This window comes from Leptonychotes weddellii, chromosome 3 (assembly GCF_054177405.1).
Source record: "Leptonychotes weddellii isolate Sample4059 chromosome 3, ASM5417740v2, whole genome shotgun sequence".
In the NCBI taxonomy this organism is placed as follows: domain Eukaryota; kingdom Metazoa; phylum Chordata; class Mammalia; order Carnivora; family Phocidae; genus Leptonychotes; species Leptonychotes weddellii.
Genome location: NC_138371.1, coordinates 23,451,407 through 23,478,470, shown reverse-complemented (window position 1 = coordinate 23,478,470; position 27,064 = coordinate 23,451,407). Strand labels below are relative to the sequence as shown.

The 27,064-nt window shown below is 36.9% G+C and overlaps 1 protein-coding gene across 1 annotated transcript in view; it reads left to right on the top strand.

The window, feature by feature from the left end:
• Positions 1-27,064, top strand: part of CPS1 (carbamoyl-phosphate synthase 1) — a 171,537-nt gene that overhangs the window by 122,497 nt on the left and 21,976 nt on the right. Inside the window, exons 22-30 of the mRNA XM_081815309.1 lie at positions 7,551-7,692; positions 8,980-9,045; positions 9,503-9,566; positions 11,288-11,469; positions 17,283-17,477; positions 17,899-17,966; positions 19,842-19,917; positions 24,380-24,528; positions 25,230-25,326. Of these exons, the coding sequence (XP_081671435.1) occupies positions 7,551-7,692; positions 8,980-9,045; positions 9,503-9,566; positions 11,288-11,469; positions 17,283-17,477; positions 17,899-17,966; positions 19,842-19,917; positions 24,380-24,528; positions 25,230-25,326 (1,039 nt within the window). The remainder of the gene's footprint in view (positions 1-7,550; positions 7,693-8,979; positions 9,046-9,502; positions 9,567-11,287; positions 11,470-17,282; positions 17,478-17,898; positions 17,967-19,841; positions 19,918-24,379; positions 24,529-25,229; positions 25,327-27,064) is intronic.

Genomic DNA, 27,064 nt, shown 5'->3' with positions numbered 1-27,064 from the left:
CATCCCTCCCACCCCACCCCCCATTCCAGCAACCCTCAGTTTGTTTCCTGAGATTAAGAATTCCTCATATCAGTGAGGTCATATGATACATGTCTTTCTCTGATTGACTTAATTCGCTCAGCATAACACCCTCCAGTTCCATCCACACTAATAGACATGACTTACCATGATAGGGTGCTTTCTGTTTGTTTTTCATCATTACCAAATCCATGGCAGAGAAAGAGAGAGTTGCAGCATTTTCAACTAGGAATCATCGAGATACAAAATGTGACCTATTATGGCTCAAAAATGACAATTAACTTAACCTATATTAGGTCATTTTCTCCATTATTATTACTTGGTATTCATAGACTATAATCATGATATTATAATCAGTATTTTATAAGTGTTCTTACCAGATCAAAAGTAATACCATAATAATTCTGGATTATTGGGATCACTAAATATTGGTAAAAAAAGATTCATAGATTAAAAATTGCCTACTTAAAAATATCTACAGTATCATTTGCTCATAAGATTTTCTTCTTTGTTTGATTCTGTTGTTTTTAGTAGCCTTTAAGGTGAAATACAGTTTTAAGTGTCTCGTCCCTCGAAAATCAACCCTTGTAATATCGTAGCATTATTGCCATAGTGCCAAGTGGACCTAGATCCTAACAGATAATTTTCATGCTGGTGTGCTTTCACATGAACATGGGATCATTGGGTATTGTTTGTCCTGTAGATGAGCGGTAAAGATCAAAGTTCTTTAATTCCTCCAAAGACCTCATGACTGTATAGTAACAAAGCATCGTGCTTTGAAGAATTAAGAGAAAATAGCGGTATTTACCCAATGGCCTAAGTTTCATCCTTTGCTTTTCTAAACATGATTGCTGCTTTTGAAAAGTGTCTTTTGCATTTCTCTTAAGGAAAGAGGTAACGACCTGTCTCTTTGAAAGAAAAGATGAGAAGACAAATAACTTCCCGGATTATTGGGCCTGGGGCACAGTCTTGAACCTGTGAAATGCCAAAAAGAATCTGTGAAGCCGTGTAAAAGTCAGGGGAGAGGCTGATGGGGGGGGGTCTCGGGGCAGAGAACACAGCTCTTACTCGGTTCTCTGCTTTTATCGAAGCAGGTGTCATTACTGAATATCAGGCCCTCGTGTTTTCTCAGCTTCTGCCTTTTCGGGGATTTTTAAAAAGAAGATAATAATAAGATCGCAAGCCCATCCCATAATTGTAGGCCAAGTGGAGTGCTCATTTTCACATTAGAGCTTGTGCAATCTGGAGGGGAATTTGTTTAGTATTACTTGTGAGTTGGTGGATCAGATAAAAGCCAGTCAAGTGGAAGAGAGGACTGTGTGAAGTGTTCTGGCTCTCCTGGTAATTTCGATGCTGCAGGCGTTCCTCCAGTCAGTTAATAGATTTCCCCAGCTCCTTTATGCCAGCTGCAAATTTCCTCATTAAGGGGAATTTATTCCATTTCCTTTTATCATTTATTATTGAAGACTAAGTGTGAGTGGAGGAAGTTTCAGAGATGACAGGGTAGAATTTTAAACAACAACAACAACAAAATCTACATTGGAAGTCGGAGAGAGACAGGAGAAAGGCTCGTATTGTTTATAAAACCAGAGAACACACAAGAGACTTCCCGCCATAGAAGCTGAGCCATGCTGTCTTAACTGTTAAAAGATTAGGGCAAAGTGTGTAAAAGTCTGATTGTCTGTTTTTAAGGGGTTTTTTCCTCCTCCTAAAATTTCAGAGCTGTCATTTTGTGCTACTAAGTAGAGAGGAACTGAAGATTATGAAAAGACTAGCATCACAGCTATTTGGTGTTTCTTTGTGTTATTGTTTAGATTCTTCTATGCAATAATGGAAGTGTAACCTTTGCAGAGTTTGCCCTTGAACTCTGAAGGCAAGGAAAGCTGGGAGGGGAGAGAAAAGTTACATATAAGGTGTGTTTTCGAGGATGCAGTGAAGATCAACACAAATGTACTAGTACACACACATACATACCAAATATCAGAAGGATACTTTATTGTACATACTTTAAAACTGAGTGCTTTTGTGCAATATGCTCCATTCAGCTGATCACATTCTTGCTTGATATAATGCTCCCTTGATTTACAAAATAATATAAATGGAGCATTCCCTATTGAGGCTGCCAAAGGCAGTTTTGAATTACAAATTCAGCATTTGTATTTCTTTTAGTAATTATTCTATTTTGAGTTTGTTCCAAATTAAGGTTTTTATTTTCCTTTGGAAAAATAGAAATATTATAGCCCTGTCCCTAAAATAAGCTTTCATCTAACTTGATTTCTTAAAAAAAGAAAGTCTCCCTCTGATGGAAGTTCTTTTTAGCAGGCAAAATGGAGGACAGCCCAATGTGGGCAGATAAAGATGAGGAGCATGTATCTGAATCTCTACATTGTTAAATGAGCTTTATGTTCACTTAAGATTATTCATCTTGCATTTGACTCTGAAGAGGTTTAACCTTATCTAAATCACTGGCCCAAAGCTAATGAATCGTGTCTTCAAACTGTCTCTTATTTTATTTTATTATATATTTTATTATTTATAAAATAAAATTTTGTATCAGAACAAGTAGGGAATAAAGTCAATTTTCTTCCCTATGTAATGACATGCTGGCCAGCTTTGTGTTGTGCAAAAGCAGCAGAGAGAGTGAATAAGGGAAAGAAATATAGAGAGCAGCTACCTACCTGCTTCCCGTCTTGGAGTTCCCACAGAATTAGGGTAGCACTGAATGTGGGAAGGGATCTAATTTATCCATGTCTTTGTAACTGCTGTGCTGGGTCAGAATCAACATGTATTTTGTCGGTGAGGAGGACTGAAATGCTTTACACTATTTCATGAACATGCCTGAAAAGTAGAAATTAATAACCAGAGAGATTATAAATAAAATACTATAGAAGATACATCACTTTGAACTTCGTATGAACATACCTACCTAATATTTGCATTCAAATTAAAATAGATGAACATGATTATATTCATATGCCATTCCAATTTAATATACCCTAATTTTCAAGATGTTTAAAAATGTCATATCATGCTATTGATCTAGCTATTTGAAGATTGAGCAAAAGTTAAAAAGCTGTTTTGGGCTCACCAAGAAAATACTCTGGGAATCAGCTTGTGAGCATGCACTCTGTAAGTCTGGCTTGATAACATCTGTTTTGGAAATCTCACCTCGTATGAATTGAGGGGGTGCCTATGGAGAAGTAGTTTTTAAGCCCCATTCTGAAATTCTATCATTTGTGACTCATTATTCTGTGTTACTGTTGCTCTTCTCAGGCATCCCCTTTAAATAATGAAAACTCTCTGGTGTGGGGATACTATGGGGAGCAGTAATGATTGAGTTAGTCTTAGTGACAGATAGCTGTTTTTTGCCACCAGAGCTGAGCACAGAATTAATTCACTTTATTTTTTATGCACGAGGCCAATTCTATCAATCAGTCTTTCTTTTTCTTTCTTTCTTTCTTTTTTTATTTGCTTGTCGGTAAGAGTACAATTTTATTTGGTGAGTCGAGGAGGAAGACTTTGCATATTTGCTGGAGATGTCTTTATATGCTCTATTGGACTCTTTGGTGGAGAATAATAGGAGGAATTATGCATATTTCAGCAATAGAAAAGACTGCACTGCTGAATGTGGACAAAACAAATGCAAATATATTTCATCCCTAATATAAATGTGAGGAATCTAAATGTTTTTTTTTTTGTTTAATACCATTATTAATAATTTTCATTTAAAGCCATGTAGCAACCTTTGAAGAATTCACTGATATTCTTTATAAGAAGAAATAAAAATAAATCATTCAAGGCAAGGGAAAAAAAAACATGACCCAAAGAACTCGAGATAAATATATTACTCCTGGTTATCTTTGGACTTGAAGAACTTGCATTTTTGCTAGTCCGTAGTCATAATTTCAGGTGTGATGGCTCTTTTCAAGGCATATTTCCTAAGTGTGTCTGGATTACTGCTTTTCAGGTTAGGATTTAGTCATTTAAGTTAGTGTGGCTGCTGATATAGTAACATAATATGGGTTTTGCCTCAGATAGTTATTGCAATAATAAAGAAATGTTTTACTGAAGATCTGTTTATTTTTACTTTTTTCTTTTACTGCTATCTCACTATTATGGGAAAATATTCTAGCAAGTAGCTAGAAAAATCTAAGGGTAAGAATTGGCTTCATGTTATATGTACAGTATTTCTCCACCTAACTCAAGCTTCATACTTATGTTTTTAACAAAATTGCAGATCACAGAAAAAATGTGTAGCCTTTCACCATGCAAGTAAACATTAATATGATTTATCTTTCCTAAAACTCACAATTAAATATATCTATTTAAAAAGAACATCATGCATAGTTCTAATTTAGAAAAACGGCTTATCAAGGACTTCCACTTTGAGGCTGAATGCACACTTGCACATAAACAAATGAGCAATTGATTTAGGAACATAATCTTGGCAAAAAAGTGAAAATATGCATTTCCAAAACAAATAGCAACAAACAAATTCTTCTTCTGCTTTTGTCTCAATTTTTTTCTTTTTTGCGAGACTAAAGATAAACACCAGAAACTTGGGTGTTTCAAAAGCCCTCAGGAGCTCAGCAGTCATCCCTTGGGTAAGGCCTTTCCAGAGTTCCCAGTGGCAGCTGGGAGCATTTCCCCTGAGCCCCAGCCTTCTCTTGCATACATTTTCTCCTCAGCACCTCTCACAGTGCAGGCACATCGATGGTTATTTGTTTGCCTCCCAATATACTCTGACCTCCCTGAATGTAGAGATTCGATATTTTATCTCTCCATCATTAAAATAGGTTGCACAGAAATAAAATTAAATAAGATAAAAACAGAGAGGGAGGCAAACCAGAAGAGACTCTTAACGATAGAGAGCAAACTGAGGGTTGCTGGAGGGGAGGTGGATGTGGGGAATGGGGTAACTGGAGGATGGACATTAAGGGGCGCACTTGATGGAATGAGCACTGAGTGTTACATGCAACTGATGAATTCTACCCCCGAAACTAATAATCTACTCTATGCTAACTAAATTGAATTTAAATAAAGAATTTTTAAAAATAAAATAGGTAGCACAGAGCCTGAGACACGGTGCATGTTCACTAAGTGTTAAAGCACTGATGTAAGAATGACAGTGAATGTTGCCCCACCTTCACCATTCATAATTTTCTGCTAACTACAAATCCTCAGTATGGTTTCTATACCTGCCATGCCCATCACGGTCTCAAATTATTGCAGACACAGTTGCCCTTGCCTATAGTATGTCTGTCAACTTCTTCCTGCGTATAAAGCGGAACTTTCTTTATGGCTCTGTTCTCTTCCCTCTACTGCCATAGTATTTCTCCACTACATCCACTCGCATTGTTATCTCTTTTCTCTGACCTCACATTGCACTACACAGCTTATCTCTCCATAAAGTGTTTTGAATTGCTCTCTATCATTGCATTGTCTCAAATATTGTTTTGTATCTTCATGAGCAGCACTGTGTAGGTAGAAATTTCCGTGACGATAAAATATTCTGTAATCTGCACCATCTAATACAGTAACAGAACCACTGGCCACATATGGGTAATGAACACTTGAAATGTGGCTAGTGCAATTGTGAACCTAAAATTTAATTTTAAAATTTTTTAATTAATTAACATTTATAATTTAAATAGTCACATGTGGCTAATTGCTACCATATTGAACAACATCGTTCTAGAGCATGAAGCCCAGTACTTGGCACCCATAGCAAGTGACTAATAATACTTAATGCAGATTATGTTCAAGAATTTGACAGGAAAATGTGTTGCTCTGGGAGAATGTTTATCAAATACTTGGGGAGCTTAAAAAATCAAAATGAGACATTAAATTTATTGGGAAGAAATAATGAATTGAGAGACAGAAGGAAATTTAAGTGCCTTAGAAAAAGCAAATTGACTAGGAAGAGACATAGCTGTAAAAACCAAACTAATACTGATATCCAAAAACCAGAGAAATAGCTATTAAATATACCAGCTTGATTCTCTCTTCTCTAAACTCAGAATATGAATTAATTAAAGAAGATTAAAGAATAGAATGAACAAAATGCAATAGATTTAATTCAACTACATTCTATTAGCAGAATTTCAATGAAAATGTTTTATTTATTATTAGATCTTCTGAGAACATACTGTTATATTTTAATTTCGTTGTATTGACTATCAGACTGTTATAATTGAATTTTATTGTATTGACTATTGCTTGAAATAGCTGGCCCATAGCTATTTAGTTAGATATACTTTTACAGAGGTGTTTTATTCTTCTGTACCTTGGTTTTTTACAAATTTTTTTTGTACATTTTGAATTCTAGTTACAAGCTGATTTCAATAACTTTGTCTTTTCTATAAAAGCTGTTGAAGTCCAGTTTCCCTTATTCACTTAATAAATATTTATTGAATGTTGTCTGTGGACCAGCCTGCTAATCTTTGGGAATGATCTGGTAGATGTATTCTTTGTCATCATGGAACATGAATCTAGCAGGAAAAAAAGTCAGGTTGGTGAATAAAAGCTAAGAAACATTAAAAATATTGGCACTATTGACATGCTAAGTAGTATGGTTCCAACTCTGCTCCTGGCTCCAAGCAAATGAGTCAGTGAAGAGCCCAGGAAGATCTATGGGTGAGGGCAGACCGAGAAATCTTCATGGGTGAAACTTGGCTCTAGTTGACCTATAAAGAGTGGCTGGGAGTTGGGGAGCAGTTGGGTAGGTAATAGGAATGTCAAAGTCATTACAGGTGAGAGAAACAACACAAATACTGTCTTGTCGACATATACAGATATGTGATATTAGTAAATAGGGACAGTTTATGGAGAGTATACCCAGTCTGACACAATGTTAGGATTCCCAGGTGAAGGTGATTCCTGAAGAACCTGTACATAAAGACGAGAGCATAGGTCAGACATTAGAGAAGGAGCTACAGATTTGAGAATTATTGACTACTTATGCTGCTTGAGCCAATGACAGTGGTTAAATTTAGAGGGAGAGAGAAGGTAGAACTTTAGTCTTAAATCTGGTAACAAAAAGACAGAGCCTTGGGTGGGGGAGAAAACCAGTAAATAATTTTTGTGAATTAAAAAGTAGGGTGAGCAGCAACTTATCAGAGCCAGAGGAAGATATCTTTAAAGAATGAAACATCAAGCAGGTCATATGTTGACAGGTTGAGGAGAAGAAACTTGAGAAAAGTTTCCTAGGTTTAGTAAGAGGAAGGCCCATGGTTATTTTGAAAGAGGAGATCCATTAAGACAGTAAACGCAAAAGCCATTTTTTCAGGAAATAAGAGAAGAAGGCACCAGAAACCACATGTTTGGAAATGTCAGCATTGAAAATACTGAAAGATTTCATAGAGGCTAGAAGATTCAGTGGGCTATTTATTTGTGCATTTTTAAAAGATAGGAGATCTAAACATGTTGAAGATAGAAAATAAGGAGTCTTCGGTGTTTTTGAAATTCAACAGTTCACTGGTCCTTATTGTGTCTGTTCTAAACTTGAATCTCTCTTTTTCATTAAATCCTAGTGAGTCCATTACAGAAGAAACCCTGAAAAAGTCAAAGGAGATTGGGTTCTCAGACAAGCAGATTTCAAAATGCCTTGGGCTGACTGAGGCCCAGACAAGGGAGCTGAGGCTAAAGAAAAACATCCATCCTTGGGTGAAACAGGTAAAGGAGTTTCCCTTTCCTCGAAGGGGGAAACATAGGCACCAGCTCATAGAGCCATTGCCAATAGAAAGACGGGTGGAATTAAAAAATGATTCTACTTGTCTAATCGATGCCCATGATGCCACCAATTTTATTCAGCACAGGATTGATTTAAGCTTAAAAGGGAAAGGTTGAAGGGGCACTGGGACGTAAAGGTAAGAGGGAGTACGTGGTTTTCTCTGCCTAAATGAAAAAAATCCAAATGACCTCTCCTTTACTTTTTGACCCATGTGCAAATGTATCTGTGATAAGATAAATCCTTAGTGTAGAGGAAGGACTTGAAATACCCTAGTATGGTGGCTGACCTCTTGAAAAGAATAGTTATCTCTTTTGGCACTAACTTTTTACAGGGTAATACTTTATTTTAAGTGCCCCATCATTATGGTTCATTTAGTATTCATTGTGATAGGGTTGGGTATAATGAGCTCATCTAGTATTCATGGCAATCACACAAGAACTTTCATAGGTGTACCATTGTGGGTTTTTTTTTTTTGGACTTTAGTAGAGGGATGCTTTGGCTTAAAGTACCACCAGCTGGTTTTTGTCCTTTAGAATCATTGACTTTTCTCCACGTGCTCAGGTGGCAGATGCATACCCTTTGGTCTCAGGTTTGATGCTGAATATATTCTAGTCAGCAATTATCTTTCTTCCTTCTCACCTGCCTTACACTGGCCTGCCCTGTTGGCCCTGAATTCTTGCTCACTAAGCTGAGCTCCTGGCCTTAGAGAACTGAATTGATTTACTTTTTCCAAATATGTTCAATGAGACCTTGTCCCCTTCCCCTCTTCCCCATGCTTTAAGGTATTTGTGTCATCTCATTCTCAGTGCCATAGGTAACTTAAATCCTATGCATTAATTTGCAAACCAAAGACATTCTTACATATAGGTCATTTTGCTCTGATTTGAGCTGCTTTAGATAGCTATCTGGGTAAATCTTCCTGGTAACGAGTTGACTGACCATTTTGCTATGTACATGAAAAGTACTGCTGTAATCAATCAGTGACGCTCTGGGGTGTGTATTGTTATTTATTGCTCAAATGGTAACTAGATTATATCATTGTTCCTCCGCCCAATCTCATTTTCAGAATTAGAAAGTAATTGAATTGTACCTACCTTTTTATCTGTCTTTGTATCTGATAGTAAGAGGCATTAAAGGGATATGAACACAGCACAATTTTTTTATTCTTCAAAAAAAATACAACAGGGAATAAAATCCCAATTTATTTATTTATTTATTTTCTCTTGCAGATCGATACACTGGCTGCAGAATACCCATCAGTAACAAACTACCTCTATGTTACCTACAATGGTCAGGTTGGAACTGCCAAGTTGCTATATGCAGAAAGCTCTAGATTTAGTAAATGGTCCACAATGCGGGAATATAATTTTTGTGTTTTTGTTTATCTAGTAATCTTGTATTTAAAATGACATCGTGTGGGTCAGATGTGATAATGTCTGTCCATACTCAGTCTTTTCAGAACTGCCTTAAGATGGTGAAATCAAACAAGTAAAAATATAATAAGGATAACAGTTACATGAACATACAATTATGGTGTGTTCTCATGGCTATTTAATTAAAAAATATTGAACTTAGTTTTTGTGACTAAGTAGAGCTTATACGTTATACTTAGGAGTTCCCAGAGACTAGTAGAGGATACATGTCAATGAGAGGAAGAATGAGAAAGACAGACTCAGTGACAGGACAAAGAGTTTAATTAGATTGAAGAATAACACACAATAATTTCTGTGTCTTCTTTTTTTTTCTTCTCAGGAGCATGATATCAATTTTGATGACCATGGAATGATGGTGTTGGGCTGTGGTCCATATCACATTGGTAAAGTGATAACTTATATTTACATAAGACTTTATAGTTCATATAGTACTTTTCACACATGTTCATTCTATTATTCTAAGAACTATGAAAACAGATGCTGTTATAATAAGTATTTTGCAAATTAAGAAACTGAGGTTCAGATAGGTAAAGCCCAAGTTGACATGGCTATTAAATGGTACAAGTGAGACTCAAATGCAAGTCTCAACTGTAATTCCTTCTCCTGTTTCACCATGTCCCCCCTTTTATGTTTTTATCTTCATGAACTAAATTGAGCCTCTCACTGAGGTTAGGGAATGAATTACACTTTGACCTTTTCTCATCTGGCACAGTTTTACGCAAAGATTTAGATTTGCTCAAGAACTTCATATATCAACCAGAAATTACATTTGTAGATGAGATCTGTGAGTATATGACTTCTGTTGATATCGAACGCAAAGAGCTTTTATCATTGGTGCATAGACAGAGCATTATATAATTTAATTAAAATGTTCTCAGCAGAAATTGTTACACCTCACCCAGTCACTTAAAATTAGACATTTAATAACATTAATATAATAATCATAATTTACAGTTACAAAGTATATATTTAAATAGACAATGGTATTTCTCAACAAGTGTATTTAACATTTAGTCTCACAAGTTATTCTAGTATGGAAATGATGAAATACATAATTTAAAATGTATGTAGTCTTACTCTGTTACTTTAAACATAGTTTATTTTAGGTTTTACAATTAATCAAGTGCTTCAGGATCTCCTACTTCAGCAATCTTTGGTCAAATATTGAAGTAGGTTGAAAGTGTTTATATCTTTACCCCTTTAGTTATCTTAGGCTAAATGGCCTGAACACCTCCACTAGGACCTGCCGTTCTCTTCTGTAGAACTTTCTTCCTTCCTATTCAAACTTTACCTAATTTATGTAACAATTCTGCATTACCTTAGGACTCAGGGAAGACTAACTAGGCTGATAATCAAGTATATACTTAATTGATAGTGAAAGTTGGCATGCTACTATATTTGGATAATTATTGTTCTGATAAGGATTTTTAGGAGACAAAATCCTAATGCAAAGAATTAGTACAAATCCCAGGACTTTCAGTTCTGTGGCATCCCAGTAGAGGTGATATTTTGAGGTATTTATGCCATTATTGTACTTCAAATTACTTTTTAGAAGGTCACTCACTCTGCATGGGGTGGCCTTGCCAAGCTTAAAAGGATATGCTTGGAAAGGACAGGATTTTCCAGTCAATCAAGATATGTCAGAGCTCCAAGGCACTTCAGGGATCATTGGGTTTAGCCCTCAGACAGCAGAGTAAGTGGAATAACTAAAACAAGAACTCCAGTATTCTGATCACTAGCTTGACTATTGTGTACTGAGGTCAGTATGTTCACTTTGAGTTCTTTTCCGTAAACGAGGGTTTTTTAAAAATCATTACAATGATCTCCCATTAACTTTGAATTTGAATGTTTCAAATATGGAGATTCCCTATTGCAGAATTTAGCATACAAGATAAGCCAACATGTCATTGTTGTTTAATTAGTCCCTGTTTTTCCTACTGTTATTGTAGTGTGCATAATGGATCTGAAATATACATTTTGGAGTCTTAGAAATTGCAATGAGAGGGGATTAGCTTCCTTAGCCTTAGCCATAGCTTTCTGCTGCTCTTTGTGTTGTAACTTCATGTTTCTTTTACCCCTCTTCCCAATCTCACCCTCGCCACAGGCAGCAGTGTGGAATTTGATTGGTGTGCTGTCTCCAGCATCCGCACACTGCGTCAGCTTGGCAAGAAGACAGTGGTGGTGAATTGCAACCCTGAGACCGTGAGCACAGACTTTGATGAGTGTGACAAACTGTACTTTGAAGAGTTGTCTTTGGAGAGAATCCTAGACATCTACCATCAGGAGGTAAAAAGAGAAAAAAAAAAAAAAGAAAAGAAAGGAAAAAAAAGAAAAATATATGCAGTGCATACTTTATAGATGCAGCTACATGTACATAGATTTATATTGTAATTCCCCTTAGGGGAAAGAGCTGCAGTGCCTCCCACTGTCTAATTTTGTAGTGAAACTCTAAAAAAAATGATCCCAGCCTTAGAGTCTTGAGGCCCTGGCACAGAGAGATTATTTTTTTCTTTATAAGCATTCCAGCTAGATTGAAAACTCTTCTTGGTAACATGTGCCAGACACATATTAGCTAGTACAAGACAACCCTCCAAAATATTTTGCAGGATGATTTAATTGATCATCTAGACATACAATAAGCCGCCTCTCTCTAGTTCCTGTGTTGTTGCGGTTTAATAATGGATGGTCCCCAGAGGGGTTGTTCACAAATGACCAGTTAATTCTGTGTGCCATCAGATGAAGCCATCAGTCTTCAGTCTAAGATCGGAGTTCATTCTGAACGATATCAGTACTTTTCTAGTTTTCTCTGACAGTTCTTCTTCCACCCGCACTCTAGTATTATCGAGAATATCTTTACTCTGCATTCTTATGACCAAAAGGTTACTGTAAGTCTATAGAACAAGTTGAAATATCTTACAGTTAAAAAAAATAACTGCTGGAAGATTTCAGAGTGATGTCTAGTGGTTGTGTCTTTGATGTCATTACAGTTAATTCCCTACTATGGAGAATCATCCTTGTGTATAAAATACGGTCACTTAGGGAAAAAAAAATACTGAATTAGGGCCACAGTACTTAAGTTCAAGTTTTGACTGGACAATTGATTGAGTTGTGCAAACTTCCTAAATTCTGTGTTTCTATTTTTTTTTTTTTTTTTTTTTGGTTAATGAACCAGATGAGCGTATATATGTGCTACATGCAGGTACTGTGAAGATAAGGAGATTTGTGGCTGAAACCATATTGGAAAGTGTAAAGTTCAGTGCTAGAACATGTGATGATTTTATTACAGTGAAGAAAAATAGAAAAACTTAGGATGGATAGATCATCATAGTTATCCATTTGGGCTTGACCCACTTATCTTCTGATATAATGAAATTGAACCCCTGGGTAGAATATACAGGAATTTTTATTTTTCTCTCTGACATGGTTTTTCTAATAATTTCTTAAGATTCATTTCAGGTGGGGATCAAAACAAGTGCATTCTACAAATATATCTTGAATACCTTTTAAATACCAGGTTCAGCAGGATGGGGAGGTGTAAAACCAGCTCCCTACCTTCAAAACATTAGAATAAAACTGGGAGGGGTGCCTGGGTGGCTCAGCTGGTTAAGCGACTGCTTTCAGCTCAGGTCATGATCCCAGGGTCCTGGGATCGAGTCCCGCATCGGGCTCCCTGCTCCTTGGGGAGCCTGTTTCTCCCTCTCTCTCTGCCCATTGCTCCCCCTGCTTGTGCGCACGCTTTCTCTCTGTCAAATAAATAAATAAAATCCTTTTTAAAAAAAGAATAAAACTGGGACCCATAACATAAATATATGAAAAATTACATAATTGTTTAAAAATATTAACAAGGATTACAAGGAATTGCAGCAGGCATTTTACACATAATTAATTATTTCCCCATGAAATGGTTTAAGGAAAGCTTAAAAACTTCTCCAGCTGCCTTTGGATATGGTTATACATGGATATTAATGAGATCCTTTTATAATAACTGAATTCAGTATGATGGTAAAAAACAAATTGGCCCTTCTTTGAAGCTGATTGGCATTTATAGTGCTACTATGTAAGATACTTTTAAATGTCATATTGGAAAATATAAGAGCAATATTCCATTGATGTATTTGTTAGACTATCCCACAGGAAATGTTAAAAAAACATATTCACATATCATACACACATGTACATATGTGTGTATGTCTCCTTCTGTGAGGTTGCTGTGTATCTCCTCACAACCTCCAGGAGACTGCCATAATCCAGCTGTGGGTGTCCCTAGTGATGCTAAAGGCACTGAGACATTCAGTAGTAAATCTGCAGAAAATTGGAAGCACATCTAAACTTACTCAAAACACACATTTGAGTCACTTTAGAAGGGCAATAAGGTACATAGCTACATAGGATGATAGGTCTCTTGGTCTAGTTCAGGACCAATGCTATTCCCATGGCAATAAGGATGCACTTCTAAAGAAAACATAAAAGGGGGGGTGTGTCAGAAAAGTGACATGCCCTGTGAGTAAAGCAGGCTGGCTCAGTCGGTAGAGCATGCACTCTTGATCTCATGGTTTGAAAAGTTATATAAATGAACATTAATTTTCTTCTATATCCCGGACCCACATAAGACCCATTTCTCTCTTTTTTTAAAATTTCTTCATTAAAAACCAGATTGAGTCTAAAAATGCCAGGCAATATACCTGACACCTTATGATGTCCCTGTCTAGTTTGAGTCCTTCTGAATTTTTCTTGATTTTATAATGAATAATTTATTGGATCATACCCCATAAAAATGTACTCTGATTAATGATGTAATTGTTCTATTTTTAACACCTAATGCTATATGTATATACATATACAATGGCATCTCTGTAACACAATTTGAGTTAAATGAATGAATGACAAACATTGATTAATGTAGACAAAACCCATTGGAGATTGTGCGACTCTAAACTAGAATTGGGTTTCATTCCTAGCATTTGATTTAACTGTAATTAAATATAATCTTAAGGGTCTGCCTAAAGTATTGAAAATGTTTTACTAAAATGTGAATTACTAAGATAATAAAGCACAGTAAAGATAATAAATCAATCTCACAGACAGATGTACAAAGAGTAGAGTTTTGTAAATTAGAGATAATACACGAAATTACAAAAATCAGGGTCAACTTTTAATGAATTAAGTGTTATTTCTGTTAGTAAGATATATTTTCTCTCTTGCATTCTGTCTATAATATAGCTTTTAATTTGCCCATAAAAATAAGGAAAAACCAAAGTACTAAAAATACATTTGTGGTGTGATTGCACTTGAATACCGTTTCAGAAATATTCTTGTGTGGTGTCGTCTTAGCTTAGTGATACTAAGTTAAAAAAAAAAGGAAACTAAACTGAGTAAAAAGATACAAACAAATCCAGGTAAGGTCAGTGGAACTTTGGGACCCTGATGGAATTATTTTCAGCCTCAAGTATTTAGAAGTCTGTGAGACAAATCTGAATTTTAGAATATTTTATGTCAGTGAGTTATTTAAAACTATTTAGGCTTAAGTGATTATGATAATGATCATTTACCCGTGTGGGAAACCAAGTTCTTCTCCTTAAGTCCCTGCTAGTTCTGTGCTTGCAGTTGGGGCCAATTTAAGATGAATTCTTCCACAAAACTGTCCTATATTAACTTCATCCTACAAACATGTTCTCTTGTACTGACTTCCTTTTGCTGTGTGGGCAAAACTACACTACATCATCAAACATCCTGTGAATGTACTTGCCTTTCCAGGGATGATCTTTATTTCTGGAGTCAATGATGAGAATGGGGTTTTGCAGAGGATGTTTTTCTACCACTTTTCAAAAAGAATGTTTTAGAAATAGCTCTTCTTGCAACCTCTAACAGTAACTACACTTGAAATCAGGTAGAAAAATAGAGTTAGCTTAAGATTCAAAGATTTGGTTTATTAGTTAAACATAGCTGCTTTGCAGTGTGGAGAATTGAGTTCTAATACTGGCTGTATTTGCTAGATTAGAAATATGCGCAAGTCATTTCACCTTCACCGAGCCTCAGTTTCTTTAGCTGTAAAATGGGGAGAGTAATAACTGCCTCAGAGGGATACAGTGAAGGTCAAAACAGATGGTGTAGGGCAAATAGTAATATCCTTAAGGAATAGTAGCAGTTTATATTATTACTGTTTTGAAAGTTGCTAATCTGTTGAAAAATAAAAAGCAATTCCATAGAACATTTTGAAAAATGTTAGTGTTTTTATTAAAGACTTTTCACTCAACTTTGAGCTCCCATTTAGTGCAGTGGACCCCAATTTTTGCTCACAGGTTGATACTTCTCTTTTAATTTTAGAAATTATGTTGAAGTGTTTCACGTAAGAAATCTTTGTATGCATTTAATTGAAGAATTAGTTTTTAAGCCTCTAAAGTATTAACTCTGCTAATAAACTAAAAATAAACAAATAAAAATATTATAGTACAAAGAATAAATCTTAAAGGTTTTGCAAAGATGTATATTGAACATAAAAAATGATAAAAGCAGCTTAAGTGCACTTATAAATATGCAGAACTGTGGATTATTGTTTTCCATACTGTTCACAAGGCATTTAAGTACTCAATTGTAGGGTGTTTGCTTAGGCACTACTTTCACTGCTCTCATCAAAGAGAAATAAGCTTTATCCTTTTTAAGACTATTTCAGAATTATTTCAAATAATGATAAAATGCATTTGGTACGTATCTATTACTTCAGCCGTTCCAATATTCATTAGTAGGTTATTAAGGCAAATACAAATTATTCCAAGATCAATGGTCTATCAGATATAATAATATTTTCCAATATTAATAACAGTGTCTTACTTATGCACTTATAATTTGTAAGGCCTTTAATGTTTATTTTCTTATTTAACTTATATAGTGACCTTGTGAAGCAGACAGATATTATTTTAATTTTACAGACATGAAGACTGAATGTTGGAGGGATTTTCACAGAGGGAATTAAGATGGGAAGGAACTTCTTTTTTTTTTTTAATCTGGAAGTTTTGGGGTGCCTGGGTGGCTCAGTCGTTAAGCGACTGCCTTCAGCTCGGGTCATGATCCCAGTGTCCTGGGATCGAATCCCACATCAGGTTCCCTGCTCAGCAGGGAGCCTGCTTCTCCCTCTCTAGCTCCTCCTGCTTGGTGATCCCTCTCTCGCTGTCTCTGTCAAATAACTAAATAAAATCTTTAAAAAAAATCTGGAAGTTTTGACTACTAATAGGAGATTAAGGTTAAAGATTCAGACACTGCTTGTAGGGCAAATAGGAAGGAAACAGGGACTAAAATCTGTTACTGGGTACTGTAGACAAGAGCCAAGGTAACTGTAAAGGAGAGAGGATGTAAAAATGGGAGATAGGATTTAGAATGGACTGTAGTGTAGAGATGGTGGAGTTTAGATAAGGGACAGGGAAAAAGGAGAGAAGTAGCAAAGGCAGGGTAAGGTTAAGTGGGCAGAAAGCTTCCTAGTGGGAGTGCACATAGTTTGGGACACTCAATAGGAGGTCTTCTTGGTGCTGAGAAGAATGGTGACAAAAAAGGCTGGAGACTCTTCATTGTCCTATTGATGGTGATGAGCTTACACTTTGTGCTTTAGGCATTGGGAAACTTTGGAGAATTCAAAGCTTCAACTCACACAGGAGTGACTTGGTGAATCAGTTTCATAGGATGATTAATCTGAATGTGAAGGGCTGGGGTGGAGAGGAACAGGAGAGGTGAGGGTTAGAAGGAAAGATCTATGTCCATTTAGGAAATTACAACAGTAGTCCAAGCAGCACTTGATTACAGTAGAGTACATGGTGAAAATATTAATTGTCTTGATTTCCTTTTTCTAATTGTCATGCACGTCAATGTCACACATTCATGTGTAGATGCGTGGAAGTCTGACGTGGTAATCATGTGTAGTTGTATGGAACTCTCACATAGATTTTAGCAGGTAAGTGCCTGGATAGTAAGAATGAAGTTTGTTTATCTCTTTGGGGGCATAACTTAATATTGCCTATTGATGGGAGACATGAAATGGTCACAACATGTGAAGCAGTTGCTCATTCATCATGAAGTGACCCCAACGGCTGATATTGTGGTGTCTTGTCCAGGCATGTGGGGGCTGCATCATCTCAGTTGGGGGTCAGATTCCAAACAATCTGGCAGTCCCTCTGTACAAGAATGGTGTCAAGATCATGGGCACGAGCCCTCTGCAGATCGACAGGGCCGAGGATCGCTCCATCTTCTCAGCTGTCTTGGATGAGCTGAAGGTGGCTCAGGCGCCCTGGAAGGCTGTTAACACTTTGGTAAGGAGAGAAACACTTGCCTGTTTTTAATGTTCACTTTTGAAGAGTTGTAACCTGAATGTTAACTACTGCAGATGTTAACTTCAGGGCAGATAGAAGGCACTTATGCTCAGTGACTTTACTTTAAAGTTGGTGTATTTCCATGATTGCGGTTAAGTGCTGGTTATAAATTGTTAAGAGTATTCTCATTAAGATTCGGACAATGAAAAACGTTCAAACTATTTTAGAGCTTGATTGATATTTACAATTAGAAACTAGGAATTTTACATGTTTCAATGTCCAATTTACATTTTAATGGTGTCTTTTGAGAGAAAGAATAAAAAGAGTTGTGTTACCATTTGTTCTGAAGATGCCTTTCTGCAGTTCTATTGAGTATCTTAAACTATTCATGCACTTTTTTGTTGTTGTTTCTATTAATTAGAATGAAGCACTGGAATTTGCAAAGTCTGTGGGCTACCCCTGCTTGTTGAGACCTTCCTATGTTTTGAGGTAATGTACTGTTCTCCCAAGGTAATGATTTAAAAATCGGGAGGTACAGAATGGCGTGCTGTACGCTAATAGCACTTGGCTTTGATGTGTGGTAAGTTGTAAATACGTCCACAATCCCCAGACCAACATGGCCGGAGTGAGGACCTATGCACTGTCCTTCAGCCTACTGCTTTTCTTTCAGAGGGTGGCAATAAGAGTCCACAGTCCTCCATCTTAGAAGCATGGCTTAGGGCGTCTCGTTGCCAAACTGAGGGAGGATAGTTTTACATTAGAGAAGAGAACAATTTAAAAAACCCAAAAAGCAAAACCAGAACAAACCTGGGACATCTCTTTCCAGTATCTGTTTTCTAGTCAGCAGAAATGGCAGCTTATCTCTGACTGTTGTCAGCACCTTCCAATGGTGCCTCTGGTTTGAATTTTTGAGTTTTTGAGATCACATTTTTTAGCAGATGAATTATAATGGTGAGGGACAGGGATAGTGAGGATCTTTTATATTAAACTTTGAAGCGAAGTTCTATCATCAAAGGAGAAGTTGTGAATTATCACTTACTCTCTTCAGATGTTACCACATGTAAGGAACGACTTCACTGAACAGGGGATAATAAGAGAAACACAATTTGCTGTGCACAATTTGGAAGTGCAAATGGAATTTGAGATGGGATCCTTTAAAATAATGAAAAATTTGAAATGAGGTGGAAAACTTTCCTTTTTATTTAAATGACATTTTTTGTGAATCACCATCAAATAATACTTCTTTGAGGTATTAATGTAAGTTAATTTAAACAACACACAGACATTTAAGGGAGGGTTGCAGAAAACAGCTTTGACTCTTGTGCTTCCTTTCTCATCTCTGCAATCTGTCTCTTTGTTCCAGTTTCCTATACTGTGAATTATCAATGTTATTGACTTAGCCTTCCTGTCTTAAATAGATGAAGACATTGAAAGTTCTTTATGCAAAAATATGTAATAGAGTAGAAAAGATAAAGAATGCTATTTTTAAAAAGAAGTGGAAAGTAGTATTTTTCTTCCTTATTTTTTCCCTCTTCTTATTCCTCCTTCTTTCTTCCCATCTCACTTTGAAAATATCAAAATTCAGCATAAATTGAAATCAGCATTCTTTCTCAAGCAATTAATAAGAAGGACACAGTTGAATACTTTTCAATCAGATACTGTACATTATATTTGCGTAAAAAATTTGTGCTTTTGTGACCTGGCTGGTAGTAGAATGACCTGCTTTGACAGCAGACCTGTGGGTTAAAATCAGCCATTGTCAATGACCTCTCAAGGAACAGGGTATGAATAGCTAGATCCTGGGGCACCTGGGTGGCTCAGTCGGTTAAGGGTCTGACTCTTGATTTTGGCTCAGGTCATGATCTCAGAGTCCTGAGATCAAGTCCTGTGTCAGGCTCCACACTCAGCCGGGAGTCTGCTTGAGATTCTCTCCCTCTGCCCCTCCCCCTATGCTCTCTACCCCCCCCCCACTCTCTCTCTCAAATAAATAAATAAATCTTAAAAAAAAAAAAGAATAGCTAGATTCTAGGATGAATTTTGTTAAGGTTTAAGAATTACCTGGAACCAGCCGAGTGAAAACAGGAAATCAGAAAGGACAAACTTTGGGATACTGCTATCTCTATATTTACGTGGTTTTCTTTGGACATCATCACAGCTCTCACCCCCAACTTGGGTGACTCTTTATTTTGGTTGATTGTTCTGGTGATTAAGTGGAGTAAAGACTCAATTTAGGAAAAAGCATCTTCTTACTCAGTCCAGACTGAAGCTAGAGATTGCCTGGAACTGTTCTGAGAAGCAATCAAGTCTAGCATGCTTTTCTTCCAAAGTGGTGAAAAAAACTGACCTGCCTCCTCTCCTTTCCAGTGGGTCAGCCATGAACGTGGTATTCTCTGAGGATGAGATGAAAAAATTCCTAGAGGAGGCCACTAGAGTGTCTCAGGTACTGTCCAATTTCCTCCTGGTGACTTTTACTTCTGTTAATTGCTATCTTATTTCATATGTTTTTATTTTCACACTATGTTAGGATGGTTTTCCCTTTATTTTTTTTTTTCTCTCCCTAGCCGGTAGTCTCCTATATATGGGAATAAGAAAACTCAAATGCATTTAATTGCATTTAGATCCTTAGGGTTAGTGGAAGAAGAAGAAGACCAGTACATATTTGATTACAACATTGACCTGGTTTTAGACTCCAGGAGTTAGGCTGGATAAGCATCCTTGGTTTCAGCATCATAAGTTAGATGCTGATCAAGTTATCCCTGGGGTTCCCAGCCTCAAGGACTGCCCAGCCAAGCTCGTCATGTATCAGTGAGGGCTTTCCTGGTTTTTAAGTCTCACACTTGGAGAGACTTTGCCTTAGTTAACCCTGCAATTTTAATAGTAAACCCCTTTGCTCACCTTTTGACTTTTTTTCATTTTGGTACATTCCATTTGTCAGTTAATAAAAATGTTTATAATTTTGTGGTGATTTCAACCACCTTCCTCCATTGCCCTCAGCTTTACTTCTCCCTTGGTATTACCTCAGTGTGATCCATTTAAGATTTACCCAGTGAGGTTATTGATCTGCAGACCTTGTACTGTAAAGGATGAAAGTGATGTTTTCCTTTTAAGAGCTTTCAAAAGCTTGTTGGGTTTGTGTGTGTGTGTGTGTGTGTGTGTTTAAAGAGAGAGAGAGCACAACTCATAGAGAAGAGTTTAATGTTAGGCAAGTGGAATTTGGAGGGAGCTAAAGAGTGAAGTCAGAAGCATTTCAAAGAGGAATAACGAGCATGGACTGTTCCTGCTCATGAAGCCAGACATCCCTTCTGTATGGTAGTTGCTCCCCAGGACATTGGGTCAGTGAAGAGAGTGGATAAGGATAAAGGGTGAGAAAGACAAAGAGTGTAAAAAAAGAAAACCAAGTAGATTTTGAATTCATTCCTGTGTGAAAGTCAGATTGCTGAGGAGGGAATCTCTCCAGGGAGCCAGTTTTCATTAATGTGGACTGGAACAAGACACTGTCTTCTTCCCTATCTGACTTCCTGCCAAGGATTTGGGCATGCTCCCCTTTTGAAAAACCAGTAGTTAGACCCAGCTGTGCTCATGTAAGTGAGGAAGCAGGTGTCCTCTCTTTTCTGCCTGGGACACTGGTTCCCACATAGAAGAGTTTTAAACTACTCATAGTAGAGTTTTAAAAATATATTTTTCTGCTAGCATATGTGTAGAACCTCTACTGGACCAAAGTTTTATAATGGAGATGTCCCTGATTGAGTACATTCTGATTCAAGTGTTCCCTTCAAAACACAGCAGAATCTGGGATACTCAGTTCAGTGAATCTAGAATAAAATTAGACCCCATCAATCATTCATCTATTTATGTATTCATTCATGTTTAGCACCTGCTCTATAATGGCATTGTTCTCAGTATCAGGGGCTACACTCATACAAAGAGAGATACAGTCTGCTCTCACAGAGGACTCTTTACTAGGGACATCAGACTTCAAATAATTACAATAAAATATAATGAGCATTGCAATAAGAAAGTACAGGATGCTGAGGGTGAGTGTCAATGTATTGGGGTCCATCCCTAAAGAAGGGCTTTTTAAATTAATTTAAAATGGTTGATTTAGAATTAACTGGTTGAAAGATTTACATTGTGGGTGTGAGTAGGAAGAAAGGACAGCAGAGGTAAAGGGTCAAAGCTGAGAAAGAGAATGGAGTTTCTAGAAACTGATAAAGTATTTAGTATATGGCTAGGACACTTCCATGGTGGAAGAGTAGATAGAGTAGGCAGGGAATAGATAAGGAGAGCCTTGTCAGTTACAATGAGTTTGGGGCCAGACTGCATTCATGGAAAAACATTAGGGGCTATTGCTGTAGCTCAGGGTAGAGATGACAGCACCTTGGAGCAGAGTAATGATAGTGAAGATAAAAAAGAAGTACATGTATTCTAGAATATTTAGAATGTTCACTGAAGGCAATTAGTGAGTGCGTGGAGGTAGAGGGTAAAAATGTATTGATAAAGGATGACTCCTGAGCTTCTGCCTTGGACAGCTCGATGGGTGGTGGTACCATTTATTAAAATAGGTAACCTGTGCTGTCTTTTCTTCCTACTCATACACACAGTGTAAACCTTTCAACCAGTTAATTCTAAATCAACCATTTTAAAATAAGGAGAAATTTTATTTTTTATTTTTTTTTCTTTTTTTTTAAAATAAGGAGAAATTTTAGAGAAGGAAATCATATATTTAATATTTGACCTTTTGTATAAGGTACCTGTGAGAAATCCAAGTGCAGATGCTTCAAAAGCAGTGGGTTATACAGATTTTAAATTGAAAATCAAGGTCATGTCTAGCGATAGAGATGTACATATAGTTTTGGAAATAAATAGCATATCATTTTAGTTAGAGTTTTGAGGATGGAAGCAATCACCAAGGAGAGAGTACAGAGGAAGTGGAATAATTAAGACAGAGACAAGAGGGATACCAGCATTTAAGGGCTGAGTAGAAGAACCATGAAGGAGCCTGACAAAGAAGCAGGAAAAGGTAGTTTATGGATATCAAAGGCAGAAAGTGTCTTAAGAAGGCCAACAATGTACAATGTTGCAGAAAGATTGAAATTAAGAGATTTTCTTTCTCAACATGGTAAGGACTATTTCATAGATTTGTCCAAATGGCCAGGATGGTGGATGCTGTCGTTGGTCCACTCAGATTCCTTTACCTGTGGAAGCACTTGTCCCTAACTGTAGTGATAGCTGATAACACTTACCAGCTGTACTTCTTCTCTGGGTAACTATTCTCAGGCAAATGGGAGCTTCATTAACAAGGAGGCAAGATCCCTCACTTCAGCACCACCCTCAAAACACTAGACAGTGAGTAACCTTTGCCTCAAGGTGGGACTTAGTCTGTGTTGCAGTTCATCCTCCAGAGCCCCCTGTGGGGTAAAGCCAAATTTAGTCTCCACTGAGATCATAGACATACTAGCTTTTTCCTGTTGCCCCATCCTGCTTTTCCAACTCCCTCCATAAATCACTTGAACAAGGATCCCTGTCTCAGGCTTGGCTAGAGAAGCTAAGACAGCTGGTAAACTTTATCTTTTTTTTTTTTTTTGAAATCATGCTATTATCATCAAAAATTAGAAAAAAATCCCATATAGGTCTCAACACAGCTCCAGTAGGCCTGCTACAGTAAATATCAGATATTTAAAGGAGAAGGAACAGAGATGGAAAGGCATCTTTTTTTTTTCCCTTAGCTAATAAACAATTACATGTCCAGTAGGCTTTTGAAGAAAAGTAAATATGGAAACTTGCCTCATTTAATAGAAGAGAGAAGCTTCTTTATGGCATAAAACACTGGTTCTTTTGAATTTTCCACAAAATTCCTTTCAATTTCAAGTGTTCTACTAAAGGAGATAAGATATATTAAATTTAACACATATGCACGGGGTGAACTCCATGATGGTGGCCAAAAGGGGCTTGGGTTCGGAAGAAAAGGAGACGTTTGGAGAAGGCTTAGGGGAGGAGGTAGCTTTTGTGCCAGGTCTTGAAGCATGATTTGAGACTTGAATGAGAGAGCTGAGGAGAGAAGGTGGAGTGCATGTGGGGGAGAGAGGCATAGAGACAGGGAAAAGCAGGGTCTGGTAAAAAAGCAGGTGGTGCTGGTTGCTGGTGCCTGGGGCTCGGAGGAGAAGAGATGCCTGAACCCTGGAACTCTTCAGTCAACTGCTTCATTTCGCCTAGAAAAAGCAAGCAGTGGTCCCAGTGTGGAGGGCATCACTGCACCGTCATGAAGAAACTGAGAATGGGGAGAACTTTGAGAAGGAAACCGGTCTTAAACAGCGGAGAAAGGAAGGATATTTTTAAGATTAATAAAGAGAAATGCTGCAAATGCCATGCTTTAAAAGTGGTTTAAGGCATGTCAGTTCCAAGTAATGGATTCCATCTTTGACCTAACAAAACCAAAACAAAATGAGATTCTCCTCCTAATTTCTTTCACAGTCTCATGGAGAGAGAACTAATTTAGGAAATTGCAGCACTTGGAAAAGATGAGTGTAGAAAGAGAGAAAGAACTCGAACCAAGAAAAATACACAGTTATAAATAAAATAAATATTCATAACTCCCCCATTCGACCTTCTCCTTAGCCCCCTCTTTCCTCTCACTCACTTAAAAGTCTATTATTTGAAATTTTAGCACTCATGTTCAGTTGACTGAGTACTCAGGATTGAAGAAAGACCCTCTGCCTCACTGAAAGCAGAGAATGACCTTGTTCTTACCCAACAAATTAGCTAATGAGTTTATGTAGTACATTTAGCAATTAAGGTCTTTGCAAGTATTACACTGGGATTTACTTAAGGTATGCAATTTTTACTTGACACTATACACATAACGTCAGCTAAGGATTCTGCCCTTCTGTTTACCTCAATGACAGGAACACCCAGTGGTGCTGACAAAATTTATTGAGGGAGCCCGGGAAGTGGAAATGGATGCTGTTGGCAAAGATGGAAGAGTAAGTGCTTTATCCCCAACTCCGAGATCCCTGCCTTCCCATCAAGTTTCTTTCCCCACCCCGCCTTGGCAGTTTTGAAACAACACAGACTAGAGGTCATGATTTCTACAAAACAGGTCTCTGAAAATAGTGGAAGAGTTGCTCAGTCCAAAAAATTTTCAAATTCACTAACAATTTAGTTGATGTGTCATGGGTATCATATATCCTGTGTTTCATACTGTTAGAATTTCTCTTTGATGATATTCAAAATTAATTATCTTCCTGTACTCATCATTCTTTTTGAATAGATTTTTCTCTCTCATTTTCTTTTGTCTGTGGGTTTTCTTTTATGTTTCAATGAGTATTATAAAAACATCCAATACTTGTCTTTCTGAAGTTCCTAATTGAATCCCTAGTTTTTCTCCTCTCTTGATTTCCCAGCCTCCACCTTTTTATTGTGTTAATAAAGACAAAACTAAACAGAGTAGGGTGGATAAGGATAATAACATAAAATTAGCTTACCAAATCACATCTTGTATTGCTAGTACAATGAATGCCTCCAACTTCAGGGAAAAATGAAAATGTGAAGAATGCTTTCCTTTAGTTTGCTAGTTGTACTAATAAGGTATTTATGATTTATCTTGAAATATAGGAAGTTATGTTTTAGGGAGTCTGTGTCATTTTATTTGCTTTAATGAAAAATTAAAAAAAAAACTGTCCTTCATTTTCTACTTTGTAGATACTTCAAAACACTACTAAAATGTTAAATCTTTTTGGCTTTTTTGTTTTCCAGATTAACAGTTCAAAGTAGGGCTGTTTACATGTGTGTGTATATATGTAAACCATACAGCAGTGATGACTGCTTACTACAGAATCATATAATCCTGAGTGTAAGCACCCTTAGAAATCATTTATTTCAACCCCACGCCCCAAAGGATGAGAATTTTCTTCACAGCATCCCCAGAAAGTGGTCACTTATTTTCTGTTTAACAACTTTGGTTATACAGAGCACAGAAAGTTGTCAGATTGAAAGATGTCATATATATATATAGATAGATGGATAGATAGATAGATAGATAGATAGATAGATATAGATAGCTATATAACTATACAGATATATATAATAACATCTCATTTATTCCTTCTTTTGAAGTAAAGTCTGCTCCCTAGAATTTTTTCATTCCTGACCTTCTGGCCTCCAGAATTGTAGAGCATATGTTTAATCTTTCCTCCTTTTCAACTTTTAAGTATTTGAGATTCAGGTATAAAATGAGAGGGATGTGAGCATACCAATGTCAATGTGGAGAATGTAAGACTAGCCTAGAAATGTTTGTGTTTTTTCAAATATAATGCTGGTCTGTTGGCCTGATTTGGCTCCCACTTGCTAGGATATGCTCTTAATCTAAGCTTCTCTCAGACATCAACCATTGCTTATCATCCTGGACTCCTTCTTTTGGAAATGTTCCAGGTTATTCACATAATTTTTAAATAGTCACACTCCAAAATGGACATAGTACATCAACTATATTATGATTTTTTTCGGAGCCTGGTGGGAGTATTGCCTCCCCCTTTCTAGACACTATAAAAAAATTTGAATGCTTACTATGCACTAAATACCATGTCAGACACTGTATATGTGTTCTCTCTTATCCTTACAAACATTCCATGAGACCCACACCATGGTTAGTACTGCCTTATCAGAAACCAAGGCTGAGTAGATAAAGTATCTTGCCCAGGTCACAGAGCTGGTAAGTGACAGCAGGAGACTCAAATGCCACTCTGCTTTAAAGTAATTTATAAATCTGATAAACAAATTATCTCTGTAATTTATTTAAGTCTTTTACAGTTACCCAATTATTCTCTGTTGACTGTCAGCTTTATCATTTTCCAAAGACACACATACTGTTAGCATTCAGGTTATGGTGATTGAGACCATAAACTTTGGAATGTGACAGATAAGGGCTTCAAATCTGACTTGGCCATACAGTAATCACATGCACTTGGGTTATTTCTTCTTATCTTGCCTTAGTTTCCTTACCTGTAAGAGAAGATAAGGATATTTTTTTTCTTGCTTCCCCTTCTTTCTCAAATTTCAATTTAAAAATCTCTAGCTCCAGATCTTAAGTCTTCCTGGTCCACCGAAGTTACACATGCACCTCGCTAGATATTTACCTCTCCCATCGTTTCTTTTCCAGTGTCTAAAACCTAATCTGGAAGGAAAAGATAAAGATCCTTCCAGTGCCTACCAAATGCTTTAGTTTCCTACTCATTCTTTTTTTTTAAATTTAATTTTATTATGTTATGTTAATCACCATACATTACATCATTAGTTTTTGATGTAGTGTTCCATGATTCATTGTTTGCTTATAACACCCAGTGTTCCATGCAATACGTGCCCTCCTTAATACCCATCACCAGGCTAACCCATCCCCCCACCCCCTCCCCTCTAGAACCCTCAGTTTGTTTCTCAGAGTCGATAGTCTCTCATGGTTCCCCTCCCTCTCCGATTTCCCCCCCTTCGTTTTTCCCTTCCTACCATCTTCTTCTTCTTCTTTTTTTTTTTTTTTAACATATAATGTATTATTTGTTTCAGAGGTACAGGTCTGTTTCCTATTCGTTCTTAAAAGT